Genomic DNA, 13737 nt, shown 5'->3' on the forward strand with positions numbered 1-13737 from the left:
CCTAAAGGCAGGAAAATGATATCCATACCTGACACATGGCTATTTTGTAGCAAAGCAGAGAACACCTTCTAGGTGAAAAAAGCTCTTTTTTTTTTTTTTAAAAAAAAAAAGGTATTTCTTACCTTTAAATCCCAGATCCACTCATTCTAAAACCATGCTTTCTCTCCAGGCCAGACCGACTGGGTGTGGAGATGCTGGTGCAACTCAGTGACCTGCATTTTGCAGACACTCAGTCATAATTATAAAGCTCCTGTCTAGCCCTAAACCCCGTGAATGTTACACATTTTGGCCCAAGAAATGAAGATGACTGCTCTTCAAAACGGAACCACAGGCATGTCCTTGGGACCTTTAATCAAAACGGAATTTGTCAGGACAGCACCCGGTCCTTGCAGGCCATCCTGAAGCCTGGCTCTATAATGACTTTGGAGAAAACCACAACCCTCCTGCTTCAGTACCACTCTCTGCCTCTGGGAACAAAATCTCTGGGTTTTTGTGAGCCATCTCCTCTTTTCAGGCTCCTCTCCCAGCTAAAGGTTAACCAAATTCTTTGGTTTCACACAAACCCTTCACTGACATGCAACTTGGTTTCAGTGGGCTTTTTGCACAACAAACCAGTATGTCACAAGCTGTCCTTACTCCTGCAGCGATCAAGAAACTGTTGCTGCAAAAAATGCCACAAAACTATCAAACACCTTTGCAATCAATTGAACTGTTCCAGAATTTCAATCATAAGTGAATTGTTTGAAACAGATTTTGAGCATTCATCTCTTTTTTTTGGTACAGTATGCACTTTATTGCAGAGAAGACCGGATGCATTTTTAAAACAAATTCAGGAGTTGCACAGTTTCCAGTGCTGCCCACAGTAACTCGAGTACAACGGAGTCCGTCAGACAAAGAGTAAGAGGGAACTCATTCCCATCATCTGCAATCACTTGACAGAGTCAGAAAATCTTGCAACCGATTAAGAGCCATGTAAAACAGGCGGCTCCGCTCCTGCAAGCCCCTCTGCCAGCAGAACAGAGGTTAACCGTGTCACTCCTGATTTACACCAGTGTAACTGAGACCAGAAATTGGGCTTGTATCACGAAAGCAGCCAGTGAAGATTTTATGTCAGCGTGAGACGCACGTGGTGGCAGATTTGTGATGTTTCCTGAAGGGCTTTATTCGGGATCAGATCAGAGACAGTGTCTCCCATTTCAGTTGTTACTTTATCTTTGGATCGATGCACAACCGTGCTGCCCAGTCCCTCTCCACATGGGAAAGAAATCTCGGCATGAAAACACATCAAGTCCTAACAGGCACTAACTACCACAATAAACTATAACAGTGTCTTTGTCTACCCTGGCTGCTGCTGTGTTTGGAAGCATCCCAGCGGGTCACAGCCAGCCTCAGGTAGGCTGAGGGTGAGCCACAGCCCCGTAAGTGGGATCACAAGCACATTAGGAACGTTCTTCAGCGTATCAGTTAACACAGATAACGCATTTTCCTAGTCAGACCATCCACAATAATTGCTTTTGAGAGCCACTGGCTGCATCAGCAATTTGAACATTATAATATTAGATAAAAATCCTCAACTTCTTTTCTGTAAAATGTGTTTTCTTACCTATTACATACCCCAAAAGTGAAGCCTTCTCTCTGAGCCACCATAGTGTGATATTAAATACAGTTGAAACTCTTGATGCAAGTCCAGAGCTCGTCCGAGGACACCGAGACTGAATGGGCTGGCACAAGACACATTAGCACAGAAAAGCCTTACAACTACCAGACTCTGAGATCCAGTTCTCACCTCCTACACCTTTTCAAAGCTTCACTGACACAAACAGTAATGGCAAGTTTTACCAGCTGAAGATCCAATGCACAGGGCTCAAACTCTAATGACATAAAACCACACAGGAGTCAGAAATTCCCCATGATGGATGTACAGTAGAATGGCTCAGAGCGTGTTCAAGGTATATGCTTCAGAAAAGCTGTTCATCTGGAGGTTATTTAAATGCTGATGTGTGAAAAAACAGTTTCCTTTACTCCTTTAGCATTGTGCCAGCTGTATGAAAGCTAAAAATCTACCAGGGTGAATGGGAACTTTGGGCAAAGTGATTGGAAAAAGCCTGAAAAACTGAAGGCTTCTGTGTAATATCAGAGTGGCAATGGCACAGATCAAGACAAGAAGAGTTCACCCAACCCACCATGTGCCTCAAAGCTTAATTTAGAAAGGATGCTTGGGGAGCAGGGGTGATAAATCATTCATCTGTCGTTTCCTGACGGCTTCGCCAAGGCTGCCAGTGCTGGCGGTTAGTAAGTGTGCGCATGTGACTTGCTAACTGAAAACCTACCCACGAGATGAGGGACCACGACACACAGAGACTTTGGAAGGCCATCCCAAAGTGATGTGCTTTTGACCTAGGCTAAATTGTGATTCGTGACGAATGAATGGGCCTGAGGCCCGTGAATGCTTTAAGCTCTCATGTCTATTCCCTTTCAGAAAAAAAATAGAAAATTATCACATGAAGTGGTGGCTAGGCACAAATGATTCTTCTTCAAACAGATCCCCACAGGTTTCCCCCTTGTAATTACTAAAATATACTACCTGATGTGTCACGAGGATGACAAATAATTGACATTTAAGGCAATCTAATTTCCATAGCCCTCCCATGACTTTCACCGAGCAGATCACCTTTATCTTTCTTCTCTAGGAACGATTTCTTGCACGTGAACATGACAAGCAGCAGCATTGGCAAGTGCCATAGACTGCAGAAGAAAAGCTTCCTGGAGCTGCTGCGGTCTGCATCCCTGTAGAACCGAAAGCCGAGGTAGGAGATGTACAGGTTGATAGGGAGCGAAATGACAGGGAAAGTCCATGTGGTGATGTCGAGAACAGGAGCCATCGTTGAGAGTCCAATTAAGGCCAAGCAGTGACGCAGAGCCACCCGCCTGCACAGCCCTGGGTGGGTGACGGACATCATACAGTACCCTCCTCGGGAGTAATCTTCCCGTAGACCCCAGCTCAGGGCGTTGAAGTGAGGGAACTGCCAGGAATAGAGGATTCCTCCTAACAGTAACGCACCTGCAGCGGGAGAGAGAGAAGCAAACGTACATTAGAGGGGCACTGCAAGAAGTGCTGCACATAGAGCTCAGCAGGTACAGGCTCCGTCTGCAGAACAGCAGTGCTGCAAACCTGTTACATCGCTCGGTGCGGAAGACAAGGCATACTCTGTAAGATAAGGTGTGCTCTGTTTTTAACGGCATTTACGTAAGGCTGTGCACGGTGGTTCTTCTGTTTTTGCAGCACATAAATTTGAAAAGCATTTCAACAAGTCACTTCCTCCTAATGACCCATCGCTAATTGGGTTCTGCATCAATTCAGTCTCTACCTGAGGGAAGATTGATGGAAATGAAGCAAAGTTGGGTAAGAGACTGTCCTCCTGGGGGCATCTAACTTCTACTCCTGGGTTCCTGAGTTGGTGCATCCAGAGAAGAAAAAAGCCGGTGGGCAGAGTGTCCCAATGACCAGAAACAGGGAGCCCTGCTCAGTGACAGCGGAAAAGGAGGATAAGCTGCTTCCTCCGGAGAACTGGGACAGTACCAGCACCCTGGTAGCCTGGAGCACAGCTAAGCTTTCTGTTTTCCCATTGTGTGAAGGGAGGGAATCGCTCACACACAGGAGTGCCGCGATTACGGACCTCAGGCAGGCGGCAGAACTGGCAGAAGCTGCTAACGAGGTGACAGAAGACAGAGAACTTTTTACTCCTTCAAACCAGTTGTAGGAACTTCTAAGTAGTTTGATCAAGTAACTCTATTCACACCAATTAGCTACTTGCACATTTAAAAAGGAGCTATGGAAGCACCACATTTTGCACAGCTATCCTCGGGACATGGTACAGGGCTTATCGAGGCAGAAGCAGCTTACGTGCTGATTTCAGCGAGCTTCAAGGAGGCCCTCAGACTAAACTCCCTTCACTAATTTTGTCTGAACACATAAAAAATCCCCCAAGGCTGCTGCACATTATGAGCATTCCTGGATTTTCCTTTTGTTTCCCCAGCTCCCAAATACTCCGCTTTGGCATTAACACTTTCTTTGCATCTCCCTGCCTCCATGAATTCATTCTCTATAGAAACTACTTCTCAATTGGATCCATGAATCTATCATTTTCTTAATGACTAGATAGAAACAGAAACAACACCACTTATCTGCACACAGGTTCATGCATTTAATTTCTTCCCCAAATGCTCACTTCTTCCCCAGCAACTGCTCGGGCTCTAACAAAGATCAAGTCATTGTCTCCTTTGAACTGCTTCATGGTTCATGTCTTCTCTCCATCTGTACATTCCTTGGGGCTGTGCATGTCTAATTCTTGTCTTAAACAGCACACCTTACACTGGTGGTGTCATGCAAATAATAACAAAGTTTGCAAAAAGGCCTTTTTTTTGCCCTACCAGTGAAGGAACGGTCCATTAACCTAAATGCGGGCTTCCAGCTGCTGATAAGATCTAGTAGAGGTATAAAAGCCCCATCTTGTCACTTTTTAACATGAGTAACAAATACTCCATTAGGTGAGTACGTGCCTCTGAAAGCTGATTACATGAAGTATGGAGGTGGAGATAGATGCTCATATATTGGGCATGCAGCTTTCAGAATAACATTGCTTGCTATAAATTACAGGTGATTTCCTGGACTACAGCCCAAAACGCTTGCAAATCCTGCCATTTGATCCATCTCAAGTCGACTTTCAGGGTGTGGATGCTTAGCACCTTCTCTAAATTGGAACCTTTTAAGACAGTTGAAAATGGTGCACCCCAAAATTGCCATTAATTTCAGAAAATCGTGGCAACAAAAGTAATTTTGGTCCTAACAAAATAGGATTTGATTCAGTTCTGCTGAAACCTAAAGGATTAGCTCTACTGAAATAAACTGAAATAAAACTTAATGAAGGAGCAGTACTCTCTACACCAGGAAAAACAATGGGGAAAATGTTCTGGTAATGCATCATTCTTTAGCTTTTTCCTCTTCTTGTAAAACATATTACCAGAGGCAAGATCCTGAATTTGATAAATCTAAGATAGGAATATTTTTCAAGTTTCATATCTGAAGTGCTTCAGAGACATTAGCTTGTAATTTTTCAGACCTTAGGGAAAGGTAAGCTACAACCATCCCATCAGCTGAGGAAACTTCAGTAGATGGAGCCGGGGTCAGGACTCAGGGGCAGTGGCTGTCCTTGCTTCCCACGGCTACGGACCGGCCGGCTTTCCATCTCCCACGTGCTGCTGCGTCCCTGTGTTTCGGCTGTAACACGGGCTTTGTTTATTCAATTGTTCAAATGTTGTGTGCAGCCAAGCTCAAAACACACCCTAAACCTCAAACACACAAAACCCTTTAACAGTTCTCTAACTGTAACACCATTAAAACAAAACAAAACAAAAAAGTCATGTGGAGAAACTTTTAAACACAAACAGGCCAACTAAACTACTTGAGGCTGGATTCTCATTTACAAAGCTCTGGTTTTTACATGAAAGCCTTTGGAATTTAATTACTTTGATTACATTACAACCATTGAGATAATTGATATTTTACAGAGAAGTTGAACAGTAAAACAATTTAATAGCCCATTATGAGGATTTTAACCGACCCGATCTTTTTGGTAGTTTCCCATGTGCCTTGGACATCCTGTAATTTCCTCTGCCCAAGCCGAGATTGTCAGGTTGTCAGAGATTTTTAAGTGTCACGTAAGACTGATGACTTGCAAAGCCCAGCACACGGCACAGCACAATTCAGCATCAAACGAACCCACAGTAGGAATCCTGTCAAGCCCAGAGCAGACACTGTAATACTCATTAACTACTACATGAATGTTAACTATGTCATAATTAGGTCAGCAGTGCTTTTAAGCAATATTACAGCGAGACTAACTCTGGAGACTAAACTGGTTCAAAATAGTGCAGAGTCTACTCTGCTGCTTCTGTGCAGTTCCCAACAGTTTGGGAACTCAGTTTAGTCCATGTAAATCTTTTTCTCTTCGGAGTTTATAATTAAGTGAAGACCCAGACGAGGTCGTTCACAACCGTAACACGTAGAGCTGGCACAGAGTTTGCAAAAGCGAAGCTGGTCATCAGAGCAGAGCTATCGCGTTTGCTCTGGCAGTGGGAGATGTGAGCCAGCACCCAGGGACACCGCAGCCCTCCGGCTCCCTCGGTTCCCTCGGCAGCACGTGGAAAACCGGAGCACAGGCAGAGCGACAGAAATTCGTATTAGAGCTCTCACTGTTTGTGAGTTGCAAGACCACAAGTACCTGGCTTATGGATATCCCAAACTCTTTGGCCTTTTTGGCCAAATTTTTAATAGCTGCAAGTTTAGCCCATTCATGACCACTTCCAAACTCTTCACTTTTCCAAGTGTGAGAACCTGGGACAGCTGCAAGCAGACACTTATAAATCCTGATAACTTGGCAGACGAGTCCTGTTTGATTTTGGAAAAAAAATGAAGTCTATTTAGGCAAACAGGACCCAGGTCTCCAGTATTCTTTCACTCTGGTGTGCACAATAGGTCTAAAATGTTTTCTTGCTGAGTTCCTATTGTTTGATCACTTTGTACTAGCTTAAATCATCTCAAAAGGTACAGGATTGCAGAGAAACAAGTAGGTCCTATAGCATCCACAGAGTTAAAGATAAATAACAGGTTTTACTGTTCATCATGAATTTTAAGGTTAAGCTATTATTTCTTTTCTTAAATTCTTTTAGAAGTATTTAAATAGTAATATATCTTCTTTTTAATAAACAAGAACAAGCTGAGATTTTTATTTTATTTTAATATCTAAGATAAAGCCAAAATGTCAACTGGCGTTGAAGAAAGTAGAAAACGGTTTGTTCGTTCTGTAAATATATTTCTATCCAGTGAAATACTGAATCTTTATACATTGCACTTTCCCTAAAACAAACAAGACACTAAATTCCACAGTCATTCGGAAACTGCTTGGCAAGACGTTTAAGGTTCAATAAATTTGGGTAAGACTTGGAAATAATTGTGAGATGAGACTTCCAAAAGCAACTAATGATTGTGGGCTTGCAAACCACAGCAGCCGACAGTCTCATTTTCAGAATTACAAGAGCAAGAAGCATCCCCCTCTGAAGTTATGCTCTTCATGGTGTCAAGAAGGCCATGTGGTACCTCTAAACTTTGATTAAAATTTCACGTTTTATTCCTTTTAAAGCAATTTATGATGACCTCATTTGCTGGATAGTCCAAATCTCAGATGAGGGAGCAATGTCAGTGCCTGAGCCTGTGGAGTCCTTGGCCCTTCTGCTGAGAAGAGCACCTAAGAGCAGGAAACTGGAAGGTGGTTTTTAGGGTGTAAGCCCTTGCAGGGTGTGAACTCTGACCACTGGTTAACACGTGGAGAGCAGCGCAATCAGGTAGCAACGGCTTCTTGTCGTGTCCATCCTGGCCTTGTGCCAGGACCAGTGACCCAGGGACAAAAAGCTCCAGACCCTAGTGTGAGACCCCCAAACTTCTCATGTCCTGTAAAGGATACAGAGTCTGTTCCAGTCTATACATCAGCTACTCAAGGAAGAGTGGGCATATTCAGCTGCCGAGCTATCAGTGTCAACAGAAATCATGGTGGTAGCATCGTTCTGAGCAAACTGTTTCATTCACGTAAAGCAACCCGAGGACTGCAAACCTATCTTCTCATCCACTAAAGGGCAGAAGTAATGTTTGGATCCTGCCTGACTGTCTCGTGCTGAGGATGCCTCTCTCTCAAACCATATGCCTTTTTCCTGCTGGCAACACTTTCATCATCAAAGAGCTTTATACATTGTACAGTTGGCACATGGAGCAGTAGCGATGATTTCACCTGCAGCTGAAGTATTTCAGCTGTCTGCAGTAAACAAGGTACAATAGTTTGGGATGATCCAATTGAATGATTTCACCTGCAGCTGAATTATTTCAGCTGTCTGCCTTAAATAAGGTACAATAGTTTGGGATGATCCAATTGAAACTCTCCAAAAAATTTCTGAAAGCAAGTTCTTCCAGGGCAGAAAAGGACTTGAGCTAGAAGAGGGCACAGGATGGAACACAGCGTGTGTTGGTGGGAGCACCAGTCGCTGGAGCAGGGCCAGCCGGAGGCCAACTGGCCCGGGCAGGCAGATGAATGTGGGTCTGGCTGCACAAGTCGAGGAAAACATGTCCAAGGTTATCTACAGAGACTGCTGTATCTACATCGTGTTCCTGAAAACACACTGGAGATGAACAACTTATTCTTTCTTCTTATCCTTCTCATTGTTCTTTAGACAACACACAGTGCTTTCCCTCTACATAGTGTTCTGAAAACCTCTCGTATCACTTTCAATGTCTAGATAGGACAAACACCTATTTACTTAATAAAACAAAAAAAGGAAGGAAGGAGGAGCTGATCTGTAGCATCAATTCAAGAACGGATTCGCTCCTTCTGTCTTTGCTTTGGTGCTGCATATGTATGACTGGGAAGTGGCCAACCAGGCATTAAAATAAACATGGAATGGTTAAAATATCAGTTCCAAAACAGATGTTGAAATCTTACTGCATTTCCCAAAGCTGGTGTTTACTGCCTTGGCAACCTAAGAACGCTGTTTTGCTTAAAGCACAATTTTAGTAATTCTTCTGCCTTGAATAATGTGAAGGAATTTTAAAATTATTTCCAGACCTTGGTAGCTCCCTGACTTATTAGAGGAAAGCACCGGCCTTTTGTCTCTAGGAAACTGGTATGAGTTTGGCTGCTGTCAGGAGGGGAAGGCTTTGGTAGTCTAAGCTTAGCCTTTTAATGGATCATAGTCAGGAAACAACCACACACCGTTTTACTTGATAGCACACAACTGGCTCTCCTCCCTCAAAAGATGTTGAACAAATTACTCCTCTTTAATCCAGACAAGGTAGATTAGAGCTCAGAGATTTGACTTGGTTCAGCTGCATCCACCTGCTTGCCAGCAACCGTGCTGTCTCAGACTGCATTTTTCACCTTTTCTACAGGAAATTTAACATAACCAGTCTAAAACTCTTCACTGTGATCCTGCATGATTTTTATGCAATGTTACGCTCGCAGGAAAAGTACTGGATACATCCCCAAAACTTTTATTTTCTATCTTTTCTTTTATGCCTGTTCACAACAAGTTTAGCACGATAGTCTTCCCCAGAGATTTCTAACTACACAGCAATTATGGGGGTAAAGAAAGGTTTTGAAGTCTCGTCAAAGCCTTGTTGCCCATTACAGCTTGAATGTAATATTAAACACCCAAAGGATTATTTGGGGCAGTTGGTACAAATATTCAGAGTGGTTTGGAGGGTCATATCCCCGACACAGCTGTAGTGTCCTGGTACGTAAGAACTGGTTTATTAAGCTGACGGTGGCATTTTCTGTTTGTGAAGGAGAGTTGGAAGGTATAATAATTACTGCCTTGCCTTCAGCTTGATCCGGTGATGGAAAATGACTATTAGGGTAAATCAGCTGGCCTCCGATTACAAGCATTCAAGATACTGCCCTGATACAATCACTCCTGAGGAAAAACGTTACCTACTATTTAATTTTTCCCATTGTCTTTGGAAGTAGAAAAGGGATTAGCCTAAAAAAATTTACATCTTAATTGGTGATTATGAAGCCTTCTCTAACACAAAGACATTTGGGAATTATCTAGTCACGAACCTTAACCAAACTGATGCAATTCCCCTCTATTTTAACACTGTGGCATTTCCTATATTAGCACCACAGCAAGTCAACAACCGACACTTCTGCTTCCACTGGAAAACAAAAGCAGATGCTACTGCTTGTGTCGGATGCTGCGCGATCTGCTAAGCAGCCTTGAGAATGAAAAAAAGAAAAATATCGCTTCTAAAGCTTCGCACAAGGTCTCTGGGCTGCAAACAATGGTCCCGGCTGTCAGTGCAGGCACGCACAGCCCCGCGCCCGGCCCTAATTGTGCGCCTTCAAGGTTACACGGTCATGTAAACGAAGGGCACGGAGGGAAACACTGGAAAACTCAAAAGCTTCATGGTCATGGGTTTCAATAGCTGCTTCTTTTGAAGGATGGCACAAAAGGCTTGTGGAACAGGAGCATCTTGGGGCTGCGATAGACTTCTCTGCTGCAGCACATAAAGGGAAGGGGATGTTGGCCGTGTGTACGGCTTGTCCGCAAAAGAAAAGGATGAGCCTTGGTGTCCACCACGCATGGGAAATGAAGTTGGCAGTGGGGTTTTTCACATTGAGGGAGTGTTCCTGGCCACTGCTTTTAACAGGAGGAAACCAGATGTCCTCAGGTACGCTCACCATGCAGAGAAAAGCTGTGTGCATATGCATACACACAGGCACGCACACTTTTTGTACGACACACAACAGGTTATTAGAGCCAAAAGCCTCACAGGGAAACACCTTTCATTATACAGGCAAGGCTGAGAAAAACAGCAGTGCCGTACATAGTTCATCTTAGCGAACCCCAGCAACAGATGCTATAAAAAAAAGTGAGCCTGTTGGGTAAGATGAAAATACCGTCTTTGCACAGACCATTCGTTATGTGCAAATCTGTTTAGGAAGTATTTGCTGAAGGACCAGACGCAGCAGAGGACTGCAAACCTGCAGAGCCACGCAGGGGCTCCTCATCAACCGCCTCTTCCAGGCTCCCTCCGGGGCTCCCATGTAGCCCGAGGGTGGGAGTCCCTCCTGCAGACCCCCCTGTCCTGCTTCTCCTGTAGGTGCTGTGTCTCACACCCAGGACATAGGTGCTTCCTCTGTGGGTGCTGTCTCTCACACCCAGGGGCATGGGGGCTACCGTACAGCCCCGTCTCCCCCCCGTGCCCCAACAGCCATGCATGGGGTAGAGAAACCGGGTAAGGGTACATTGCCTGTGAATTTGTAGGATCAGTCCCCCAGGTGCCCCAGGAGTGGAACTGCCATTTCTTTTGTCTCTTGTGAAGATGGAAAGGGGGGGAAAAAATAGCCCACTGGCTTTTGTCCTAAATTCAGACCAGCTGCTTACTAGTATTGTCCCTCTGCCTCGATTTTTACAGTTTTTACTCTCACAAAGCACACTCCTGGGCCCCTAGCTTCCAATTCTCATATATCAGTGACATGAATATCTCTGTTTCCTCTCGAACAGACCACAAATTTTGCTGTCTTTCATCTGAGAAGTGAAACCCCAAAAAGCGGAGTTTACTGCAGGGATTTTACAGCCGGAGCCTCCTCTGCTCCTGCGCAGGAGGGTGGAGGTGCCCAGCTCCGGCTGGCTCCCAGACCTGCTCCTACATCAAGGGGCTTTGAAAGCTCCAAGTGCTTAACTGGAAGGGACACAAAGATCTCCAAGCTTATTTTGCATGCAATTAAGTTGTTGCTTTGCTCTCTCTCTCCTCCTGGCAGACAAGTGCTACACCAGGGAAGGTACAAGAGGCTCCAGTCATTGACAGGTTGGGCACAGCCCCCCCCCTCCCCTATTCTCTTTTTTTTGTTACTGAAACCATCCATCTGCCAAATGTCACTAGCTGATAAGAACTGCCCGTTTTTAAATCCTCATTTGTAAATAGATGTTGGCTGACATAATTAATGTCTACCATACAACACAATTTGAATTACAAAGTAAAGGCAATTTAAAAATCAGCCTCCACATGATTACAATTGATACTCAGTCTATAAATTCCATAGCCCCAGGAATTATTTAAATTTCTGAAAATGAATGAAAATCAGTACAAGATGTCTTTCAGGAAAGCGAGATGAGAAGTGGAGCATCTGAGATAAACTAAATAGCCTCTTGAGATAAACATTCTTTGGTGCAGTAATACCTATGGCTCCAGGCCACCAAGGGTCTGTAATGTCTGCTACACTGTCAGGGCTGTTATCTGCTATGCCACTGCCACCTACTCAGAATAAATCCCCTTAACTGATAAGCACATTATGTTGAGGACCCCTGCTTGTCACTTCCATCTAACTGGGTGGTTTATATGAACACCGTGGCACTGAACTGCTCGGCTCTAAGACACCGGTACCGCTGGCCGGCTGGGACTGAGCCTTCAGTGCATAAGCACAGGAAAGTCAGGGGAAGACGTGCAAAATGTATAAGGCAAAATACCGACTATGGCACTTGGAAACGTCTACCCCAGATTCAGTCTTTCTGCTAACTAGAAATAACAAGTTTAAAGGGATAACAAACATTTCTAACAAACGAGCTGCGGCATTAGTCTGGGGAGAAAGACTAGCAACACAAGAGTAATTTAAAGCATGTATACGTCGTGCCTCCCGCACGCCAAAAGAAATAGCTCTGTTATTTCCTAGAGATGCCTGTACCCAGGCTCCCCGGCAGCGTGGCACAGCCAGGAGCTCTCCCACGCGTGGATCCTGCGCCCGAGGAGGATCCAGCACAGAACAGGACACACCGCCAAGCTTTGCCTCTTTTTCCTGTCTTTATGCTATCACTTCAGGCTTTAAGTGAATTTCATTGTTTTCCTGCTAGTCCTTCCTTTGTAAAATCAGAAAAAATAATTTGAGGGTGTCTAGATTTACTAGAAAAATGAATCTCTTTAGAAATAAATAATACCACAAAGGAGCAATGAAATCTGCTTCCAAGGAAGCAAACGTGTTACTGCAAATCACAGGCTGGCAGTTAAGTTCTGCATAAATACATCAGATACGTGGTAGTGATATCCACGTGATAAATTACATTTATCACGCACCTTTGACCATCTCACCTGCACTCGGGTCCCCCAGTGAGGAAATGTTAACATTCCCGATCTTTCATCAGTTTCAAACAGCTGCCGTTAAAAAAACCCTACAAAACCTCCCAAACTCACAGCAAAGAATTCCACATCTTCCCAGAGATAACCTTATCTTTCGCTTTTGAAATGCGAGGTTTTCCCTAAATTATGCTGGCACAAAATCCAGGGTTGCGGGCAGGATGTTCAATCAATCTTAAGAGCATACAATTAAAGTTACCTATCAGGGACAGAAGTGGAAGCAAGCATCACTGGGAATCACCATAAGATCTGCAAAAGACATGTGGTGTAAGAAATACCAGCAAGTGTTTGCATCATTGGAAATATAAGGGTCCCAGATTTTTATCTGCAAATATGTGATCTTTGTTTCTTGTGCAACAAATGGTCAAGGCATTCGTGTTTGAAATAAGAAAGTTATAAACAAAACAAGGTCAAATTAAAACAAGGCTGCTCCAATCTGAGACACTTTGTTATTATCTCTGGAATCGGAAACTAGGAATCATCTCCAACTCTCCCAAACGACCAAGCACATCTCGCAGCAGTATCTATGAACCACACCGCTGACGTTACTGAACTCCTGACGTTACAGAAGGGTGCAGACGCGGCTGTCCTAGGGTACCACACAGTACGGTCTAACACTTGGTTACCCCCCTGCAAATGGTAATGAAAGGTCTACATTTAAATGTTGTTTCCCCTACAACCAGCAACATGTACAACAATGTGGCTGCTGTGAGAAGATTACAAGGAGAGAAAATCCACAGGAAAATGTAAACTCAAAAAACCACCAGTTAAGCAGTGAGAACTTTCTTTCTCATTAGTTTTCTAACTCCTTTCCTTCACATTCCTCTTTGTTATGGAGTGGAATGACTTTTTTTTTTTTTTTAAATGAGGTGCAAATGCATTTTCACACCTCTACCTAAAACTAGGTTAAGTCTCCAAGCTAATTACACATTATTAATGAGTTCAACAACTGTGGGTAGGCTGGTTAGAGAAGGGATGCAGGTCTGCACGTCGTGCGTGTATGC

At 44.0% G+C, this 13737-nt stretch overlaps 1 protein-coding gene across 1 annotated transcript in view; it reads right to left on the reverse strand.

Moving 5' to 3' along the window:
- Positions 1-2343: 2343 nt before the first annotated feature.
- LOC104168278 (protoheme IX farnesyltransferase, mitochondrial) overlaps positions 2344-13737 on the reverse strand; it is a gene marked incomplete at its 5' end in the record, with an annotated part of 104044 nt that continues 92650 nt past the window's right edge. The window contains one exon of the mRNA XM_009708825.1: positions 2344-3061. Within this exon, the coding sequence (XP_009707127.1) occupies positions 2619-3061 (443 nt within the window). The remainder of the gene's footprint in view (positions 3062-13737) is intronic.

The sequence above is a fragment of the Cariama cristata genome, unplaced genomic scaffold (genome assembly GCF_000690535.1).
Source record: "Cariama cristata isolate BGI_N322 unplaced genomic scaffold, ASM69053v1 scaffold3091, whole genome shotgun sequence".
In the NCBI taxonomy this organism is placed as follows: Eukaryota; Metazoa; Chordata; class Aves; order Cariamiformes; family Cariamidae; genus Cariama; species Cariama cristata.